Source organism: Onychomys torridus, chromosome 21, assembly GCF_903995425.1.
Source record: "Onychomys torridus chromosome 21, mOncTor1.1, whole genome shotgun sequence".
NCBI classification, from domain to species: domain Eukaryota; kingdom Metazoa; phylum Chordata; class Mammalia; order Rodentia; family Cricetidae; genus Onychomys; species Onychomys torridus.
The window spans coordinates 16,296,286-16,317,883 of record NC_050463.1 but is presented as its reverse complement, the minus strand read 5'-3'; the positions used below and the strand labels follow the sequence as shown (position 1 = coordinate 16,317,883).

At 50.2% G+C, this 21,598-nt stretch overlaps 2 protein-coding genes across 2 annotated transcripts in view; one reads left to right on the top strand and one right to left on the bottom strand.

Moving 5' to 3' along the window:
- The window catches only part of Msh2 (mutS homolog 2), a 75,470-nt gene extending 73,776 nt beyond the window's left edge, over positions 1-1,694 (top strand). The window contains exon 16 of the mRNA XM_036171109.1: positions 1,347-1,694. Coding sequence (XP_036027002.1) covers positions 1,347-1,454 — 108 coding nt within the window. The 3' untranslated portion in view covers positions 1,455-1,694. The remainder of the gene's footprint in view (positions 1-1,346) is intronic.
- Positions 1,695-19,287: 17,593 nt separating this feature from the next.
- Kcnk12 (potassium two pore domain channel subfamily K member 12) overlaps positions 19,288-21,598 on the bottom strand; it is a 48,265-nt gene continuing 45,954 nt past the window's right edge. Inside the window, exon 2 of the mRNA XM_036170946.1 lies at positions 19,288-20,306. Within this exon, the coding sequence (XP_036026839.1) occupies positions 19,405-20,306 (902 nt within the window). The 3' untranslated portion in view covers positions 19,288-19,404. The remainder of the gene's footprint in view (positions 20,307-21,598) is intronic.

The following is a 21,598-nucleotide window of genomic DNA, read 5'->3' as shown; positions in this document are numbered from 1 at the left end:
AGAGAGAGAGAGACTTACCATAAGTTCTGTGATTCTAGAGAACCCTGACTAATATACTAGGGTTGAGGGTATAGGTTCAGGAATATAGCTTTGCATGACATTTTCAGTTCATTCTCTAGCTCCACAAAACAGAACAAAATAAAAGCCCGCTAGTCAAGAAAATATATTTTCTGTCCTTAGTTTGATACCTAGGAACCACATGGTGGAAGAGAACAGACTTCAGCAAGTATGTGCAACACACACACACACACACACACACACACACACACACACACACACACACAACTAAAAAGAAACCTGAACCCTGGCCGGGCGGCAGTTCAAGGCCAGCCTGGTCTACAGAGTGAGCTCCAGGACAGTCACCAAAGCTACACAGAGAAACCCTGTCACAAAAAAAAAAAAAAAAGAAAAAAAAAAAGAAAAAAAGAAACCTGAACCCTAAATAACAATAAAATGTAAAACAGATATTTAATGCAGGTGATCTTTCCATACATGTATATGTTATTTATATTTAAGTGATATTAAACATAAATGCCCGTAAACATTTTTCCGGATGTCAGACCCAGGAAAACATTCCACTGTGGAACTACATCCCAAGTCCTTATCTCTGTGGCAAAACTACTAAAAATCATTTCTTCAGCTTTTTGAGATACCATTGCTTCTGAGATACATAGTCCATAATTGCTCCATTTCGTCAGAGTGCTGTTCACCAGCACAGCGTGCTCCCACCTAACTCAGCCCGGCCAGCCTCTCCCCTGCTCTTTCCTCCCTCACTCCTCCAAGCCTCATCCACTTCCATGAACCAACCCTATTGCTGGGACTTTCTCTTTCTGTGTCGACACTGACCCCTGTTTCTGTGGTGAGCCCGTGCCGCAATAGCGTGCTGCACACGGCTGCTGTGACTCCTATTCATGTGCCCACAAAATCGTAAATGCCGGCGAGTGTTAGGATAACAGCTACACTGGACTGGAGGAAGGGTGTGAGCATGAAAATCTGCCACTCTGTGTAAGATAATATCTAAAATTGGAAAACAGCCACATAAGCATGCTACTGAAGACTAGAGATGGAAAGCTGGAGAACTGTGCAGAGAGGGTTGGAAGTGGCTCCCTCTGGACAGCGAAGAAGGCAGCCTTGGGAAGGGGCTAGGCTGTCCATTGTGTGCTTCCCAGCATACTGTTTGTGTGTGTGCACGTGTGTGCCCGTGTGCATGCATGCATCCGTGTGTGCGTGTGATATTTGAGTGTGTGTCGGTGTGTGTGCACATGTAGACAGTCATGCAACACAGGCTAGGGATCAAAGGAAGGACCTTACACATGCTAAATATGTGCTCTTTCACTGTCTTCAAGCTCGTCCACCTGTCTTCAAGCCCGTCCACCTGTCTTCAAGCCCAGTCACAACAACGATTAAAGAGAATCAATGGCTCAGTGGGTACAGGCGATTGTTGTCAAGCCTGACCACCCGAATTCTATTCCGACACCCACGTGGTAGAAAGAGAAGTCAGACTTGCAGAGGTTGTCCATTGACCTCCACACATCCCCCACTCCTGCTAAGGCTCAGGGAACATTGTGGGAGAGCCGGCGGAAGGAATGTTAAGAACCAGAGGATGGGCAGGAGCGCTGTGAAACACTGTTTCCGGGGCGCGATACGGCATCGCCGTCGTGGACTCACAGAAGTTGTGGTGACCTGCCTGAGATCAAGCCGGCAAGCCAGGCAGCATTCCAACGGGCAGCACCAATCGGACTCGGTGGGTTACAAACAATAAAAAAAAAAAAAAGGCCATGAAGTGGGGGGGGGGGGGCACGTGTTGGAAACGCCCGCAGGGAATGGAAGTGGGGGGAGGTGGGGGGGGCATGGATGGAGATGATCACGGGGTGGATACCATCACGATGCATTGTTTACAGGTGTGAAAGTCACCTCATGGGCCAGACAACTTTGGGAGCTCCAGCCAATGCACCACATGTTAGACCTTTTTCGTTTTAGGCCAGGGACTCATTAAATAAGCCTGTTGTCCTGGAACTCACTCTGTAGATAGGCCAGCCTGACCTGGAAACCACAGAGATCTGACTGCCTCTGCCTTCAGCTGCTGGGTTTTATGGCAGGTGGTACCACCTCTTCCGGCCGCACCCACATTTTAGGAGACAGAGACAGGACAGCACAAAGATGCTCTTCCTCCTGTCGTAGGACACCCATGCTGTCACTTGCATCTTATTTGCTTGGAAATATTGAAGCATACCTCTGCCCTGGTAGAGTGTTGCCAGACAGAATGCTGGGCCGGGTGGTGTGCCCTAGGCTGGCTGGCAGCGAGGCTTCCGTTGCCTGGAAATCTGGCTCCACCAAAGCCCAATGTCAGGCAGAGCCTCATCGAACAGGGCCATGAAGTAAAATGGAAACGGATAATAAATCTTCATGTGTTTGGAAACTGTTTCCTCCTCTTCTCTTGGGGTTGATTAACTTAGCTGAAAGTAATGAATCTGAACTGCCTTTTCGAGCACCAGGTCCAAGTGGTAATTATTGAGTGCATGCCCTATGTATAGGTTAATAGGAAAGACCACAAGCCTATTAGGGTCCTTCCTCCCACTTCCCCAGTTCCCCCTTATGTGAGAACTGACAAGCTGGGAGGAAACCAGCTTCTCTTTTCTGGAGCTGTACCATGTTTCTAAAGGGTAGGGCTAGGAGCTGTAAAAACTGTCCTCAGCATTTGGGAGGAGGAGGCAGAAAGAGCTCTGTAAATCTGTGGCCATCCCATCCTGTATAGTGAGTTCCAGGTTAGCCAGGGATGCATAGTGAGCCCTTGTCTCAAAAACAAAACAAAACGAAAAACAAAACAAAAACCTACAAAACCTACAAAAACCAAAAGCCAAAACCAACCCCCCCCCCAAAAAAAAACCCAAACAGAAAATAAAATAAACAGTAGCCTTTATTATACACCAGCTATACACTCACAGAGAAAGAAATCAGGACTAATATCCCCTTCAAAATGGTTCCCCCACTCCAAATTAAGTATTTAGGAATACACTTCACTAATGAAGAGAAAGCCTCTACAGTGTAAATTTCAAGACATTGAAAAAGAAAATCGAAGGAGACACCAGATGATGGAAAGACCTTCCATGATCCTGGATTAACAGAATTGATACCATGAAAATGGTTATACTTCTAAAATTAATTCACAGATTTAATACAATATGTATCAAAATTCCAAAGTCATTTTCCACACATCTAGAAAAAATTCAAGAATTCATATGGAACCACAAAAGATCTCAAATACCCAAAGCAACACTGTGAAGTAAGAACGAAGCTAGAGGGATCTCCTTACCAGACTTCAAATTACACTATAAAACCATAGTGATAAAGTTAGCTTGGTGCTGGTGTAAAAACAACAGGTGGACCCATGGAACAGAAAAGAAGACCCATGTATAAACAAAGAGAGCTGCTGGGCGATGGTGGCACATGCCTGTAATCCCAGCACTTGGGAGGCAGAGGCAGGTGGAGCTCTGTGAGTTCGAGGCCAGCCTGGTCTACAGAGCTAGTCCAGGACAGGCTCCAAAGCTACAGAGAAACCCTGTCTTGCAAAAAAAAAAAAAAAAAAAAAAGAAGAAGAAGAAGAAGAAGAAGAAGAAGAAGAAGCTATGCCCACTTAGTTCTTGACAAGGAGGCAAAAACAAAACAAAACAAACAACAAAAAAACCCACACTGGAAAACCCACACTGGAAAAAGTCCATTCCACAAATGGGGCTAGCAAAACTGAATATCCACCTGCAGAGAATGAAATTAGATTTGTATCTTTCACCTGGTACAAAAAAATCAATTCTCAATGGACCAAAGACTCTAATTAAAAACCTGAAACAGTAAAAATAAATAAATCTTAAAAGCAGGGAGGCGGGCGGTCTACAGCCAAGGCAGGTGATTTCCCCAGGGACAGCTAAGTGCAAGGAGCTGGCGGGAGCTCAGGGCCTCAGCCGGATTCCCACGGCTGCACAGCTGCACAGCTGGTTCTCTCCCTCTTAGCCTATCATATGTCACTCAACTAACTAGGGCAGCATGTTGATGGGCCCTCGTTTTCACCGTGGCAACAAAATGTGACGTTTTTCTCCTGCATCAGCTGCAAACTAGCTAGTAATATTTTCCTCTTCCTTCCTCTTGGGGTTGACTGAGGAGATGGAGAGGGTTGCATAGACCTTTCCTGGCTTCTTGCCTCTGCCCCACTATGTGCAGGGAACACAGGTCCATGAAGACCATCTCTAACGTATCCATCATCTCCTCATTTAGATCGTTTGTTAGTTTCCAGATCCCTCGTGACAGGCCAGTTATCATCTTGGAAGAAATCTGGCTCTGAGTATTGTCCTCCGAGGAGTGACTAAACACTGGCTAGAGAAACATGAGAGTGAAGGGAAAGCCATCGCTCAGGTTGTGAGAGTTACAATGTGAGGCATCTTCTTGTATAAGAGGGGAAAAAATGTCCTAAAGTTTTCGTTAGGGAAAGAGAAATTTGTATCAGATAAGATGAAGCCCTAGCCTTCGTCTTTGAGCAGAACATGAGAAGAGGCCTGGGAGTGTTTAGTCATCCGGTGCAGCTTCTGGAGCTCTCTTAAGATGCTTTCACTTCTGCCAAGTTGTTTATTTCCAGGTTAGTCGTTGCCTCCAGGTTGCATCGTCCTGTCTGCTTTGATGGACAATGCGCAGTGGTGTGTCTAATAGGTTCTCAATAAAGATGTGTTAGAGGCGGCCATCAGGTGATGGCTCAGTGAAAACCAATGCTTGCCCTGCAAGTGCAAGAATCTGAGATCCAGTGCCCGGACCCACATAAAAGCCAGAAGCATAGCTGTAACCCCAGAGCTCCTGTAGGGAGAGGAGGGATGGAGGCAGGAGAATTCCTGTGAACGTGTGTGGCATATGAAGTGGAAAACAACAAAGAGACTGTCTCAAATAAGGTGGAAAGCCAAGATTGGCGTCTAAGGTTATCCTCTGACCTCTCACATGTGTACCACTTACTTCCACATTTTACACACACACACACACACACACATACACACACACACACACACACACACACAAACACACACACACACACACGGGGGGGGGGAGCATTGATATAATGCACATATTGGTGGGTGGTTGGAGAAATGGATGGGGTAGATGAGTGAATGGATGGTTCAATGAATGGATCAGTGAATAGGTCAATGGATGGATAAATGATGGATGGATGGATGGATGGATAGATGGATGGATGATGGATGATGGAGGGATGGAGGGATGGATGGATGGAGGGATGGATGGATGGATGGATGGATGGATGGATGGATGGATGGATGAGGGGTGGATGGATGGATCACTAGATGGATGGATGGATGATGGATGGATGAATGAGGAATGGATGATGGATGGTTCAATGGGTAGATGGATGGATAGATGATGGACAGATCGATGAATAGATTGATGGATGGATGGATGGATGGATGGAAGGATCACTAGAGATAAATGAATAGATGGAGGGATGGATGGATGGATGGATGGATCACTGGATGGATGGATAGATAGATGAATGGATGGATGATGGATCACTAGATGAATGAATGGATGGATGACTGGAAGGATGGATGGATGGATGGATGGATGGATGGATGGATGGATCACTGAATGGATCACTGGATAGATAGATTGGTGGATGGGTGAGTAGTTCTGGATAATCAGGCTTGACACAGAAAAAGTTGTGGATCTAGAAGGAAGGAAAGAAAAGAACTGGTACTCATTGAGTGTCTGTGCTGAACACCGTTTAACACTGCATAAAGTTCCCTGCAGGCAACCCTCACACAGAAACGGTTGAATAGGTTAGGTTTGTGTTCTCATCTCAAGATATTAGAACTGGTTGACAGGAAGTGGGGGTGCATCCCTTTAATCTCAGCACTTGGAAGGCAGAGGCAGTTCTAGGCCAGCAGAGTTCCAGGACAGCAAGGGCTACATAGAGACACCCTGATTTTAGAAAGCTTAAGGAAATTGCTAGTGGGACTATCTATCTGGGTCAATGTGAATGTAAACACCCACTATACTATAACTTAAACCCACACTATCTCCTCCCTCCCCAAACATTGCTACTTTAAAGCATATTGTGGAGGAAATAGATTTCTGTTACCAAAACAAAGGCAGACTCAGAATCTTCCTCATTTTTCTATTCACATGACTTCCAACAGTTGACATTACATTTTTGCACATGCCTTCTTTGGGGGATGGCTTAGCATGACCCCGTTCTCTTGCCCTCCATAGGGAGGCTCATTTATTTCTGTGACAGGCTCAGGTAGAACAGGAGGTGTACAAGGACCTTGGCCTTTGGAGTGGATGCTTGAATCACAGAGCACATCCTCAAGATGGAGGACCAAGGTTGGCTCTTCCCATCCCAGGGAGTTGGCAAGGCAAGGACCTATGAGGTCCCAGACCCACAATGCTTGCATTGGATCTTGGAATTCATGGAGGAGAGGCGTTTCTTGGACAGGCTGGAGAATGGTGGGATGACCTGATCCCTGCCAATCCTCATTTACCTCCATCTGCAGGTATGCAGACACCTCTTTGTGGGCTCCCCTCTGCCACTGCGTACACAGTGAGTGACTGAATTGAGGGGGGGGCAGGTCCCATGAAGTTCTGCTTTATGTCTCCAACAATGACTAGGACTAGGTGTTTATGTAACGTGTGTGTGTGTGTGTGTGTGTGTGTGTGTGTGTGTGTGTGTGTGACAATGCTGTTATATGTGTAAGCACACATATCCCTCCTCATCTATTTATAACCCCAGGTCTGTGGCAACTGCGGTGGGCACTCCTGTTGTACATAGTCATGTCCCTAGAGTACGAATTTATACTTGTGTAAATTCATGGGATGAATGTGGGGTATGGATGTGGATGTATGCGTGCCTGGGACGCTCCCTGGGGACAAGGGAAAAGAGCCATTTGGAGGTAGAGGGACCACAGTAGGATGTGTGGGTTGGAGCGAGACCTCTATCTACTTCAGCTCCTCTGCCCCAAGGTTGCCCCTGAGTTCAGGCCTTTCACTCTTGGAGGTCCGTCTCTACTAGACAGGGCCTTCTGGAAGGACAGATGCACTGTATGTGTACCTGTGCTGACCAGAAGCTTGCCCTGTAACACAGTGCCTGACAAAGTTACTCAAGGGAGAAAGGATTGGTTTATGTTGGCTATGGTTCATGGGTGCCATCCTCCTAGCGGGCAGAAGCTGTGACTTTAGCTGTCCCAGAGAGAGTAAGAGCCACTGGTCACATTGCAGTCATGCTGGGGAAGCCGAGAGGTGACCGCTCCTTTGTTTCTCATTTTTATTCTGCCCAGGACCCCAGTCCATGGGATGGTGCCACCCACATGCATGCATTTTCTTCTGCAGACATGCGCAGAGGCGTGTCTCCCGGGAGATTCCGGATCTCAAATGGACGATGAAGATTAACCATCAAATGGTGGTGTTAGTGACGTGTAGCTGTTGACCACGTGTGTCTAGAGCAACTGAGGATTGGGCATTTGGAAAAAGTTTATTACATTTATTGTGTGTGGGGGGTGGGTGGGAGAATGCGTGCCACAGTGAGCGTGTGGAGGGTTGAGGACAACTTACAGGTGTCAGTTCTCTCCAGGGATCAAGCTCAAATCACCGGGCTCGGTGACAAGTCCCTTTACCCGCTGAACATCTTGCCAGCCCAAGACTGGAAATTTAATTTTAATTTAAATCCATGTAAACATAAGTATCTGTGTGTAGTTAGTGGGACCTTAGAGGACAGCATGTGTCTAGACAATGCTTTATGTGGCCCCCAGGGGACAGAAACTGGAGACACCAAGAGCCAGGAGCTTATGTTACTCTCTGGGCTGTCAGATGCTGAAGCTGCATCCTCATCAGCAGGGATGTTTCCTCCCATCCTGAACCCAGGTCCTGCTGTACCCAGCCAATGGAGACAGAGCTGGGATAAATTGTCCAAGCTAGGCAGACACTTGGTAGAGGCTCACTACATATGGTCCTTGATGGGAACCCCTGGAGCCCCTTACTTTTCTCCCTTCTTCCCTTGGCCATCAGAGCTTCAGAGAGACCAAAGGCCAGCCTCTCATTTTGCTGACCTGAGAAAAGAACCTGGGTGCTAAGAGGGATCGGATTGCAATCATGCAGAGGCAAAGCCAAGGCCAGGAGTTCTGATGGTCCGTTGCCACCCAGGTAAGAGTTTTCTAGTGATTCTAATAACAGCCCTCTGTGAACGTGCCCCTCAAAATGAAGTAGTATACTCTCAAGAGTAGACTAGAGTGGGACATGAGGGGAATGATGATCCTGTATTCCTGTGGAGGCTGAGGTACCTTGAGTCCAAGCGCTTACACCAGCCTGTGTAACATAGTGAGACCTTGTCTCCATAACCAACTGCTAATAAGGATTAGAATGTTACTGTCTTGCTTCATGGTGGCTAAGGTGTCCTAGTGGAGTGGTATACCATTTATCTTATTTCTAAGCATTTGTTTTATTTTTGTTTATGTGTATGCGTGTGCCATTCTGCGTGCATGTGTGTATATGTGTGCAGGCACCCACAGTGGTCTTTTTGAGGGTGTTGGATCCCATGGGTCCAGAGTTACAGGAATTTGTGAACTACCCAACATGGTGCTTGATGTACCACTTTATACTTACTGCCTGTGGTGGTTGGACTCGGAATGGCCCCCATAGATTCATGTGTTTGAATTCATGGCTCATAGGGAGTGGCATTGTTGTGTGGCTCATAAGTGTGGCCTTGTTGGAGGAAATGTGTCACTGTGGAGCCGGCTTTGAGGTCTCCTATGCTCAAGCTACACCCAGCACACAGTCTTCTTCTGCTGCCTGAGATCAAGATGAAGAATCCTCAGCTCCTTCTCCTGCACCATGTCTGCCTGCATGCTGCCATGTCCCACCATGATGATAATGTAAACCAGCCCCAATTAAAAGTTTTCCCTTATAAAGAGTTGCCGTGGTCACAGTGTCTCTTCACAGCAATAGAAACCCTAACTAACTCACTGCCTCTGCACTGTTTTTGCTTTGCTGAGGCTGGAAGTCTAAAAACTACATTTCCAAGAATCCCTTGGCAGTTTCCTTCCAGACAAGGAGGCAGTTGGGGGGTGGTGGTGGGGATATGAGGCGGCGACAGGACAGACACTGAGTCTGAATCACACTAGCAATAATGAAGGGATACAAGACCGGCCTTACTATGAGCTCTTCGAGATGCCCCTGCAGCTGCAGAATGTCCCCTCAGAAGCCTGAACAGGAGCCAATCTCACCAAGCCCATGGCTCACTTGAGGAAAAATAGTTTTCAGATTCTCGTGCAGCCATGTTAGGTTGTACCACAAAGTTTGGGTTGATAGAGGATGAAAGTGATGTGTGTTGTCTTGGGCCATGCCCTTGACTGGGGGTATCTGTCTAGACCTTTCCCTTGCCTGGAATGTAAGCGAATCATCTTGGACCACAGAGCCTTGGACCATTCCGCATGGATGGTGTGGAAATAAGTAGATATGGCAGGGGCATGGATGCTGAGGAGCTCCATGCTAAGAGCCCTTCCTAGGAGAAAAATAAACCTCTTACCTGTTGTTAGCTAGTATTTTGAACTTCTGTTAGCATAGTCCAATTTTCTCTCTAACTAACATAAGATGTGACCTGTGAAGATTAGACATGGCGACCCCATTCCCAGGGACTCATAGGAACCACTCACAAGCTGAGGCCCTTGCCATCAAATCTGGTGCCTCTGCCTCTCCCCTCCCCCCCCAACAACCCCGGGTGTTGGGATTACACCCTCTTCTTTGCTCTTTCTACACTGTTGGGCCATCATCAATTCTCAACGTGTGGGTCACAGCCCCTTTGGGGTTGGATGACCTTTTCACAGAGGTCACCTAAGACCATTGGAAAACACAGATATTTACATTACAATTCACAACAGCAGCAAGATTACATTTATGAAGTAGCAATGAAAATGATTTTATGATTGGGGGTCACCACAACATGAGGGACTGTATTAAAGGGTCTCAGCGTTAGGAAGGTTGGGAACCACTGGGCTAGATGATTCCACTAGCCATCCTGAGACTGTGTGTGAACCTCCGGATTACTTGTCTCATTTAGATTACAAAGTTAGTTTTTGCTGAGTGGAAATGTCTTCCTGGGACACCCCAGGCTCCTTAAACCCAGCTTCTTGCCAGGCACAGTGGTCCTTAGTTGCCTTACGCTCAGTGCTCGGGGCCAGAGGCAGGCAGAGCTCTGTGCTTTCGGGGCCAGCCTGCTTTACATGGTGAGTTCCAGGACAGTTAGGGCTTCAAATAGAGACCTTATCTCGAACAAACAAAACAAAGAGAGAAAACAAACAGAAAACCAGTTTCTCCCCCATTGAGCTCATCATCTTTCCTGTCTGAGCACATTCCCCCTCCAGGGTTACCAGTTTCCGTGTGGTCCACTTCCAGCCCCAAACCTGGGGCCTTTTGTTCCTAAACATTTTTAAGATTGTGTTTATCTGTTGTGTGTGTATATGTGCACATTCCTGTACATGTGCTTGTATGTGTGCACATGTGTGCCGTGGCACATGTGTGGAGGTCAGAGGGCAGCTTGCAGGACCAGACGCTCTCTGTCTACCACGTGGGATTGAATTTAGGTCTCAGGCTTGTCACACATCTACCTGCTGAGCGAGCTGGCTGGCTTTTCTCTCAGACCTTTGCCCACAAGCAGGCCTAGTCATTGCTTCCGTTGGCCTAGCTTTTCAGTCATCCCTGTTTCCACTCTCAGTCCAAGCTTCCTTAGGATCCCTTGTTAGCTTCCCAGTATCCTCAGGGCGAGGTGAGCCTGCTTCGGATTAGGAGACCCTTCATGATCTGTCACGCCTTTGGTCTGTCCCTCCAGACCTCAGGAACTGCACGCAGCTTTCTGAAGGAGCCTGGCTCTGGTCTCTCCATGCTGCCAGCTCTGCCTGTTCCCTCTTCCTGTGAGTCACCAGCAGGCTCCCTGCAGCCCCCTCCCCCGTGGGCTCAGTGTGAAAGCTTTCTCCGCAGCATCAGAGTGACCATATCTCTTCAGCAGTCCCAGGATTCCAGAGTGCCTGTGGCTGTAGACCCTCCCCAGGAACTGTGCTGAAGTGCCAGCCTGTTTGTTACTGGTCATCGTGAGCCTGGGGTCCAGGGTCTGCAGTTATCATGTTTTCTCACCCTTTTTCTCCAGCCTCTGCTTCAAGAGCTGTGGTGATACTATATTTGTAAAATGTGATTTTATTTGTATATTAATAAAGTTGCCTTGGGGTCAGAGCAAGCCATAGCAGAAGCTGGGCGGTGGTGGTGCACGCCTTTAATCCCAGCACTTGGGAGGCAGAGCTAGGCGGATCTCTGTGTGTTCAAGGATACAGCCAGCATGGCAACACATGCCTTTAATCTCAATATCAACCGTAGAAGACCTTGAGGTCTGTACAAACAGGCAGTGACAAGGAGGTTATGTGGCTGGGTTTACAACCAATGAGAAAGCAGAACAGAAAGTCTATAAAAAGAAAAAACACACAGAAGTAGGTCTCTTGTGGAGAGGAAAAATAGCAGAAGCAGTGAAGGGTAAGGTTTTCAGCTCTTGCTCTGACCTCGTGGCTTTTAACTCTGCAATTGGATCTGTGTTTCTTATTTAACAAGACGGTTACATCTACAAAGAGCACCAAACTAGAGAAGTTCCTTAGACTCTCTGGCCCAGGACAAACTGGAGTGAGAAAGCATCAATGTTTGCTTTTGTTGTTGTTGTTGTTTTTGTTTTTTTTTTTCAATTATGATAAATATACAAACCTCTTGTCCAACAGCCTGGCTTGACATATGGTTAAGTTCCCTTTTCTTTTGTACTTATTAAGAACATACACCGGGTGGTGGTGGTGCATGCCTTTAATCCCAGTACTTGGGAGGCAGAGGCAGGCAGATCTCTGTGAGTTCCAGGCCAGCTTGGTCTACAGAATGAGATCCAGGAAAGGCACAAAGCTACATAGAGATACCCTGTCTCGAAAAACAAAACAAAACAAAACAAAAAAAGAACACAGGTATCTTCACAGAAAGGTAATTGACCATAGAGGAGACAGGATTGGCCATCAGGTATTGTCTGACAGGCTCCTAAAATGACATAGGAACCACAGGCCTTAGGACCTGAAAAGCCGTCAAGGGTCATCTGGATCATTTCAGTGAAGAGAGCACTCTCTGGAAGGTGTCACATAGCTGAGCCACAGTTGGAGACCCCAGTCAAAGGCAGAGCTGGCTGGGTGGCTGAAGGCCAGTGTGCCCAGCATTTTAGCCGCTAATGGTCTCAATTGGAAGTGGGATGGTTGGAAGCCCTTCCTCCAGAAATGCTGTGGGTCAAGGTGCTTTAAATGGCAGGGTGACTCCACGGGAGAACCTGAAACCATTTCAGCAACTGAGTCCAGCATTAAAACGAAAGGCAAGAACTGGCAGAGAGAGTCAGTGGTTTGTTAGAACTTTTAGTATTTATTTATTGGGGTGTGTGTGTGTGTGTGTGTGTGTGTTTTGCCTGAATGTATTTATTCATATCATGTGTATGAAGTGCCCAAGGAGGCCAGGGGAAGTGTCAATCTCCTGGAACTGGAGTTAGAGCCAATTGTAAGCAGCCGTGTGGGTGCTGGGAATTGAACCCGGGGTCCTCTGCAAGAGCAGCCAGTGCTCTTAACCTCTGAGCCACTTCTCTGTCCATCCCTGATTAAACTTCTTGTTTTATTTTATCACGCAGTGTCATGAGAGCCTTGTTGTGGACAGGAGAGGGGAGAAGCTTGTGCATTTGGTTGTGGTCAGCAGTGTGGAGAGCTCAAGACTCTAGAGGTGTTTGTAGATTTTTTTATGGGCGGGGCCAGGATAGGCAGGTGGAGTCAGGGTGGATGTGGCCAACATTAGGACACAAGGAAGAAACAGGCTAATGCTAGTAAGAACCAGAGGTTGGGCTGGGGATGGAGGTGGGGGGTGCATGCTTTTAACCCCAGCACTCTGGCTGCAGGAGCAGGTGGATCTCTGTGAGTTCAAGGACAGCCTGGTCTACAAAACTAGTTCCAGGGCAGTCATGGCTACACAGAGAAACCCTGTCATATATATATATATATATATGACAGGGTTTCTTCTTTGGCTAAAAACAGGAAATGTCCTTAGGCCTGTTTGCAGCTTCATTCTGGTTGGAGCTGAGATGCCAGAAATGTTTAAAATGTTTAAACCAAAAATGTCTCTGTTTCTGCCACAGCCATAGGCGGGTAATGGGAGCATGATGTTTGTGTGTGTGTGTGTGTGTGTGTGTGTGTGTGTGTGTGTGTGTGTGTGTATTTGTGTTCCTTATCCCAATCCCCCTGGGGGGGAAAAAACACCACTCTCTTGGAACTGCTACTGAAGAAGTAACAGAAACTTCTGGACACTTGCAGGAGAACTGGGCTGACCCAGCCCCCCTTCACCTCTCTCTTACTCCATCAAAAACATCTCTGCCTCATTAACTCCAAGGCAGTAAGGCTCAGTGGTACCCTACTTCCTGGGACCCCTCCTGTTACGGGGGAGCTCTACTCCCCCCCACACCCCTTAAGTGCCTATCTATTAGTCTACAATGAAATTCTCTCTAACACCCTCTATGGTCCATAAATTCCACTCTTCAAAATTTCCAGACAAGGGCCTGAAACCTCAGGGTGGTTTTGGTGGTTGTTGAGTTTCTGGGACCCTAGTTCCTCAAGAAAGTCTCAGTTGTGGTCAAAGACTCCCTGATAGTCCTTTATCACTAGGAGGGGCGTGTGGAGGAGGAATTCTCAGCAGACTCCATGATGCTAGCTAGCGAGAGCTGAGGGCTACCGTGAAGGAGAGGTTTGCCAAAGCAAGAACTAGGAGGAGCCAGAGGGGCCCTCTGGCCCGTGTCCTCATAAAATGCTTCTCAGGGAAGTGGGATGTGGAGTCATGATCCCGTTGGAGAGATGAGGAAAGCCAGGAGCTGAGCCAGTTCTGTGCAGTTCTGAGAATCACCTGCACTACTGAAAAAAGATGAATCCTAGCGCCTGCCCTGTGCCCTCCTGGGAAGGGCCTGGTCTCAGCATTTTCCTTCAAGCTCACTTTGGAGGGTCAAGTGTGCACCCAGATTTGAGCGCACGGTCATGATTCAGTGAACGCCGTGGACTCTACCACCCTCAGCCCAGGCGGGCCCGGGGGGACCTCTGCTAGTTTGTAGAGTAACTCCCTATGGCACTCACAGGTCTGGAGGGGCCTGGGGAGGCAGTGTGAGCAGGAAGTCAGGGGGAGGGGCCTGGGGAGGCAGTGTGAGCAGGAAGTCAGGGGGAGGAGCCTGGGGAGGCAGTGTGAGCAGGAAGTCAGGGGGAGGAGCCCGGGGAGGCAGTGTGAGCAGGAAGTTAGGGGGAGGGGCCCGGGGAGGCAGTGTGAGCAGGAAGTTAGGGGGAGGGGCCCGGGGAGGCAGTGTGAGCAGGAAGTCAGGGGCCTGGAGAGGCAGTGTGAGCAGGAAGTCAGGGGCCTGGAGAGGCAGAGTGAGCCGGAAGTCAGGGGGAGGGGCCTGGGGAGGCAGTGTGAGCAGGAAGTCAGGGGCCTGGAGAGGCAGAGTGAGCCGGAAGTCAGGGGGAGGGGCCTGGGGAGGCAGTGTGAGCAGGAAGTCAGGGGGAGGGGCCTGGGGAGGCAGTGTGAACAGGAAGTCAGGGGGAGGGGCCTGGGGAGGCAGTGTGAGCAGGAAGTCAGGGGGAGGGGCCTGGGGAGGCGGTGTGAACAGGAAGTCAGGGGCCTGGAGAGGCAGTGTGAGCAGGAAGTCAGGGGGAGGGGCCTGAGGAGGCAGTGTGAGCAGGAAGTCAGGGGGAGGGGCCTGGAGAGGCAGTGTGAGCAGGAAGTCAGGGGGAGGGGCCCGGGGAGGCGGTGTGAGCAGGAAGTCAGGGGGAGGGGCCCGGGGAGGCAGTGTGAGCAGGAAGTCAGGGAGAGGGGCCTGGGGAGGCAGTGTGAACAGGAAGTCAGGGGGAGGGGCCCGGGGAGGCAGTGTGAGCAGGAAGTCAGGGGGAGGAGCCCGGGGAGGCAGAGTGAGCAGGAAGTCAGGGGGAGGAGCCCGGGGAGGCAGTGTGAGCAGGAAGTCAGGGGGAGGAGCCTGGGGAGGCAGTGTGAGCAGGAAGTCAGGGGGAGGGGCCGGGGGGGGGGCAGTGTGAGCAGGAAAAGGAGCTCAGACCAGACAGAAAGCAAACAGTTCAAAGGGTGGCAGGCAGCTTTTTATTCATCGTTAATTTAAATACCCTTTAGTCTTCTCTCAGAGCAAAGTGCTGCTCAGAAGGAGAAATGTGTTGTTTCCAAGTGCTGTAGGCTTGCCTGCATGCTGGAACCCCTCCCCGGAGAACGCAGCATAGACAATGAGTTGTAAAGCCAGGGCCAGCTTCCTTGGGAGGAGGGACAGGATCTCCAGTCAGGTTGGTGCCGAAAGGCCATGGCTTCTCCTCAGTGCACAGTGAGGCTGGCTTGGCTCTGCATTCAGTGATGTCACAAGGCAGGATGCCTTCTGGTGCCAAGGCTTCTCCAGGGTCATGAGAGTCCAGGCCACATGTCTGTGCAACCGAGCCCACGGCTTCAGCAGGTTCTTCCCCTTCCCACTCTACAGGAGGTGCCTTCAGGGTCACCCAACAACCCTAGCTACAGACAGACAAGCCCAGCACCTCTTCTGGATGCTGGTGCCCTGAGCTGCTGGCTAGCAGGGCCTCCCAGACACTGAGATTTGTGCTTTTTTTTTCCCTAAGAGTATAAAAGGATACATTAAGATAGACCCGGGTGGCCCACGGGCTCTGTGGTGGCTGACTAGATGGGGTGCTGTTGACCTCAGTCCCTCAGAAGCACCCCCTCTGTTAATGAGGGCTCAGGTACCCTCACTCTCGAACCTGTAGGAAGAGGAGCCTGCTGGGGGTCTTGGGGACCAGCTCTTTCTAGGGGTAGACTTGGGACTGGATGCTGGCTTCTGTATAACACATAAACACATGCACAGTGCACATAAAACTCCTGACACAGAGAGGAACAAAGCCTGAGGAGATCTCTAGAGAATTAAACAGGAAAAAATCTTTCTTCTTCAAGTGGCCCCACCTGGGAGGGGCCCTTGAGGAAAGGGCTAGTAGCTGGTTGTAAGGCTGCTGTGTGCGGGTTCACCTATGCATGGCATGCAAAGGCCAGGACTCTCTGTCACTGTTCAAGGATTGAAGGCCTGAGACTGCCCAGCCCGTAGACCATCCCACCAGGACCCTGGGCCTCATTTGGAAGACTCAGGGGCTGACTATGTGACTTTAGTGAGCAATGCCTTCTTTATCTACCTGCTCGACTCTAAGAAAGCCTGGTTTCTGCGTTCTGTGTGGCCGCAACCAGAAGACAAAGGATTATGGGAGTCACACCATGTTATTATAGGAGCCCACAACCCGGTAGGACACTGCGAGTGTGAACCTGAGGTTAGGCAGGTGAGTTGCAGCCCACAGGAGTTGAGAACACTGGGGAGCTGCCAGCCGTGGGTTAGACTAGAGATACCTGTGACCGTGGGAGAGGTGTTGCCATCTAAGGACACGCAGCCCTTCTTAGGAAAGGGGTCCTGAGCAATGTCATTGTTTCCAAGATGATAGGGGAGCCTGTGTTTGCTTCTCTGTGTCGCCTTCAACAAGAGGTCACACCACATCACTCTATTGCTCCATCAAGTCCCCTGGCCTGAGGAGCCCCAGCTTTTTAAGAGCTCCACACCCAGGCATCTGGGACACTGAATCCTTTAGTCTGGGCAGGGGAGAGAAGGATGGTCTGTAGTACCACACAGTGGGACTGAGATTGGCTGTTGTGTGATGGGGACCAGAGGGACAGGGGCAACAATGTACACATGCCACCGGATCCTGAGATACTTGGAGGACAGACATTTCTCTGGGAAGTCATGAGAGGGAAGGAAAAGAGGGGCTTCCCTGCCCTGCCCCCTCAAACCATGTGTCTGCTTCCTTTAGAAGCTTTGCTCTAACTGCAGCCAATTGCCTTCTTCCGAAGCCAACGCACAGGAAAGGAACTGAAAACATCTAAGGCTGTGTGTGCAGCATAAGCAACTTAGGGAGCCTAAGAAGCTTGGTGACAGAGGAGGCTGCCAAGGAGTGCTTGGCATTTCTCTTCCCTGGAGGAGGATCCTGGTGGTTGCTCCCCTGCTCCTGAGGAGGCAGGACTCCATGCAGCGTTATGCATTCATCAGTATGGTGGCTTGGATGGCTTATTATGTGGTGACTTGGTGGCCGAGCCTTAGCCCTACTGTTCTGTCATCAGGACTCCCCCGCCATGGGCAAACTGCTATTTTGTCTGGTCCAGATGCCTCTGCCATGGGAATCTCTACTTCCCCCCCTCTGGATGGCTCAGCTCCCCAAGTTATTTCCCGTTGCCTAGGTGACATCTCTAACTGGATGCTTTTTAATCTGTTCTTCTTTTAAAGGGATAAGCCTGGTGCTTTATTTCCAGGTCCTGTCAGAAGCCCCATACTGGAGACTCACATCTCTTAAGACTGTGTAGTCCCGTCCTAGGACCAAAGCCATTGTTCAGATGGTAGCTCATGGGCTGGCCCCAATGTGCAGTCACAGTGGATCCTGGGAGCATGGCTTCTGGAGGGGTCTATCCCTTGAGGATTTAGCAAGCCCATCTCTCTCCAGTCAGCCCTACCTCATTGGTTTTATACCAGACTAGAGCCTGTGTTTAAAGACCAACCCCAAAACCAGACTGGAAATTACCCAAACTAACCAAGTCCCTGTGCCCTGGGTTATTATTTTTTCCTTCCTATCTGAAACTGGAAGGGAAAATCAGAGTTTGACATTCAAATGTGGTTTTTAATGTTATGTGTGTGTGAGTGAACATGTGTGCATATGTGCACACACACTCCAGGCACATTTGCCAGGGAGAGGGATAGTATTGAGGTGATAACGTTTGTAAAATTCCTAACAGAAGTGTATATTGGGTCACACCGTGAACTGACACTTTCCTTAAATGTTGGCATTTCTTCAGATGAGACAACGGGCAGAGGTATGCTCCTTCACAGCTTCAAACTCTGCCAGTTCAATGAAGCCTTGGGGATCTGGACTCCCCTCTGCAGAGAATGAGTCTGGGAGCTTCTGTCCCTCAGCCTGAGGACCATTATTCAGAACATCACTTTTATCCCATGATCTCTCCCATCCGTGGGTTCTTGTATCTCCCTCCCTCCTGCCTCTTCCACCTCCAGTGTAGGGCACACAGAGAGAACACAGACCTACCTGCTTATTTGGAGACCACACAGGATTCAGAATGTGGTTTCATTGCGCCAGCCTCTAAACACTATGTGGTAGGCACAGGAGTTTAATGGCCTGACATTTGCTTTTGGCTTCTGGTGCTGTAGGTCCCGGTTGGGGTAGAGGGCCGAGCCCTAAATTAGAGAAGAGGTGAATGGGGGCTGTGCGCTGCCCCTCTAGGCTTTCTAAAAGGGGAAGGGTTGAACTGGTCAACAGGGTTAAGAAGACAACAGTAACAAAATCTTATCTGAGAAGAGGCACCCAGTCCTGATTAGTACCGGAGAGTGGCCGTGCGCGTGCGCGTGCGTGAAGCTTGTGAATGAAAAGAAAGTCGTGGGGAGGGGGGAGCTCATTTCAGAGATCACTCAGAAGCAGAGCAGGACTCCCAGTCTGAGAGCGCCTCTTCCTACAGGTCCCTCTGATTTTCCACAAGCAGAACTCAGGAAGTGGACTAGCTGCGGGCTGCGAAAGGCCAGCTAAGCCCCTCACCATTTGCATTTTCCAAGTGTGGGGGAGATGCCACGGACTGCAGGTTGGAGCTGCGTTCCCTCTCATTGCATAATACTACACCAGACCCGTGTGTAGTGGTGTTCTATATATATACACGGGGAGGCAGCATATGGCGCTCCCTACCCCCACCTGTCAAAACTGTGACTATATCACTTCTGACGACCAGAAGGAAGCTGCTAGGCTGGGCCAGGATTCTAAAGGCTGAGGAGGTAATTCAGAGCCATGAAAGGCGGCACCATATGCTTCGGGGTTGCCAGCTGCTTATGTGCATGGGGAAGGCTTCAGTGCCTGTCTGCAAAGCCCAGGAATGCATTCTCCTTGCTGCAGTATACACTGGCAGGGGGGGGGGGGGGTGGGATGCCACTTTTTCTCTTCCTGGAAGGGAAATCTGTTGAGGGGGGCACGGTTCTCCAAGAGGGGACTCAAAAGATCACAGTCTCATCTAAAACTTGCCTTTGGTCACGTCAGGCCTGGCCAAATAGTATTTCTTTAGAAAACATTTTTGTTTTTTGTGGTTTTTGTTTTGTTTTGTTCTGTTTCGTTTTTATTGGATAAAGATTAAGAAAGCGCGGCCTCGGAGAGGATTGAAGCAAACCCGCCCGGCGGCGCGCAGCCCGGGCCGGGTCCGCGGCGCTGGGGGCGGGCAGCCGCTCTACCTGGAGGCGCTGGTCTCTGCCAGCCGGTTGTTCATGATGCCCAGCGCGCCCACGCCGCCCGAGAAGCCGTTCTGGCGTGTGTTGACGCACACGCTGCGCGGGTAGCCGTTGGCCGTCTCGGAAAGCTGCTTCTGCAGCAGCGCCAGCGACACCTTGTTGGACGCCGTGAGGTCGCGCATGGAGATGAGCTCGCCCGACAGGCGGCGGCCCTCGGCGTCGCTGTCGCGGGTGGCGGGGTCGGCGCCCAGCGCGGCCAGGCGGCGGCGCAGCCGGGAGCCCGGGGTGATGGCATTGCGCCGTGCCAAGGGCGCGCCGGGCGCCGGACAGCAGCGCGTGCAGCAGCGGCAGCTCAGCTTGCGCAGCATCCAGTTGAGCACCTGCTTGATGAGGATGGAGATGACGTTGAAGAGCGAGTAGATGCAGCACACGCCGAGCAGGATGAAGAGGAAGTTGCCCAGGCGGTAGAGCCCCTGGTTCCGGTAGGCGGCGTGCTGGCTGCTCACCAGGTCCCCGAAGCCGATGGTGCTGAAGGTGACGAAGCAGAAGTAGAGCGAGTCCACGTAGTCCCAGCCCTCCACGCTGGTGTACATGGCCGAGGCGCAGCACGCCAGCAGCACGGCGAACAGGCCCAGGATGAGCAGCACGTGGTACACCGAGGGCTTCCAGCCCGCCAGGCTGTCGGCCTCGGACAGCGCCGAGCCCCGACGGAAGGTGGCCGGCAGCAAGCCGCTGCGGCGCAGCTGGCGCTCTCGGCAGGCGCGCATGATGAAAGCCAGCAGCGAGATGATGCGCTCCAGAAAGAGGTTGAAGAACAGGATGGTCCCCGCGCAGCCGAACAGTCCGTAGGCGATGAGGAAGGCCTTCCCGCCCACTGTGGCTGGGGTGGTCATGCCGAAACCTGTGGAAGATAAGAGCCAGGGTCAGCGAGGGCAGGTGGTCCCTATCTGGTGGGGGCGTGTGACAGGCCGAATACAGATGCGGGACCAACTCCTATCCTGACAATCATGGGAACCCCTTTGCCATGGGGATATTTACACAACATGGGTAGGGCAGATAGGCACAAGGATGAGCCCAATAGGCTCTGCCAAGCAGCAACAGGTGCGCAGACACAAACCACCGAGCTGCCCGCAAAGCCTACAGTAACACCTGTTCCCCTAACTGTTTTTTTTTTTTTTTTTAATGGACTCCCAGGCAGACAGCCTTGTTGGGCTGGACTTCCAGAAGGACATCTTGTAATTGCGATTGCTTATTCTGGGACCAGTGAGAGAGAATGACCAGATAGCTCTGGTTCACTTACCAACTTCACACAAGGATCCTTTAGGGGGACAAGTTCCTCTCCCCAGCCACGGGGCTTCTGCTGATCCCCCTCTGTCCAGGATCACTATCAGTCACCCTCGCTCAGACCATGGCCAAGGGAAAGTGTTTTGGCCCAGCTGGGTCCTGTGGTGCTGGTCTACGGCTGGAAGGTCTGTCCTAGACCTAGGCAGCTGCTTGCTGTTCTCAACCCTTATAATTAAGAAAGGAAACCTACCTACTCATTTGCTGAAAGCTGGGATTTAAAGGATTTGTTAACGGATTCCCACAGGAGGTCTGGCTGCCCCACCAGTGTGCGCTTTGGAGTTGCTTGAGAAGGGGGCAGGGTGAGAAGGGGGCGGGGCGGGTCTTGATTATCTTGGTGCTTGGAATCTGCGCTGTCTGACCACATCACACATTTCCATGCCTGTGGGAGCAAAGCTTCAGAGGTGTCCCCACTTCCTTCACGCCCAACAGAAAGGGACAACCCGTGTGCTGCCGTGGGGTAGGTCCAGCTCTAGGAAGAAATCAAGGATGCGTTGTCCCAGTTGGCTTACTGTCTCCATAAATAAGCCAGAGAAAATACTCCCTAACACTAACAGAGCAAATTCCTTAAGCGTGTATGCTAATCATTTTCTTGATTCCCTGGAGGAAACGCCCAAGCCATCTATTCATTTTACGCTCACTGACTCAAGTTCAAGGAAAAGCCTATGCTATTACTCATTGAGAAAGATGGTTTATTTGCTGCATTCCAAATTTGGCCACAAAAGAATGAAAAAAAGCCAATAACAGTAACAAAACAAAATGTTAGTGGTTTGTACAGGACTGTGAAAGGATTTTACCGTAATCTAAAGCCAAACTTTACTTCTTGGGATCATGAAGAATTCAACTCCGTAT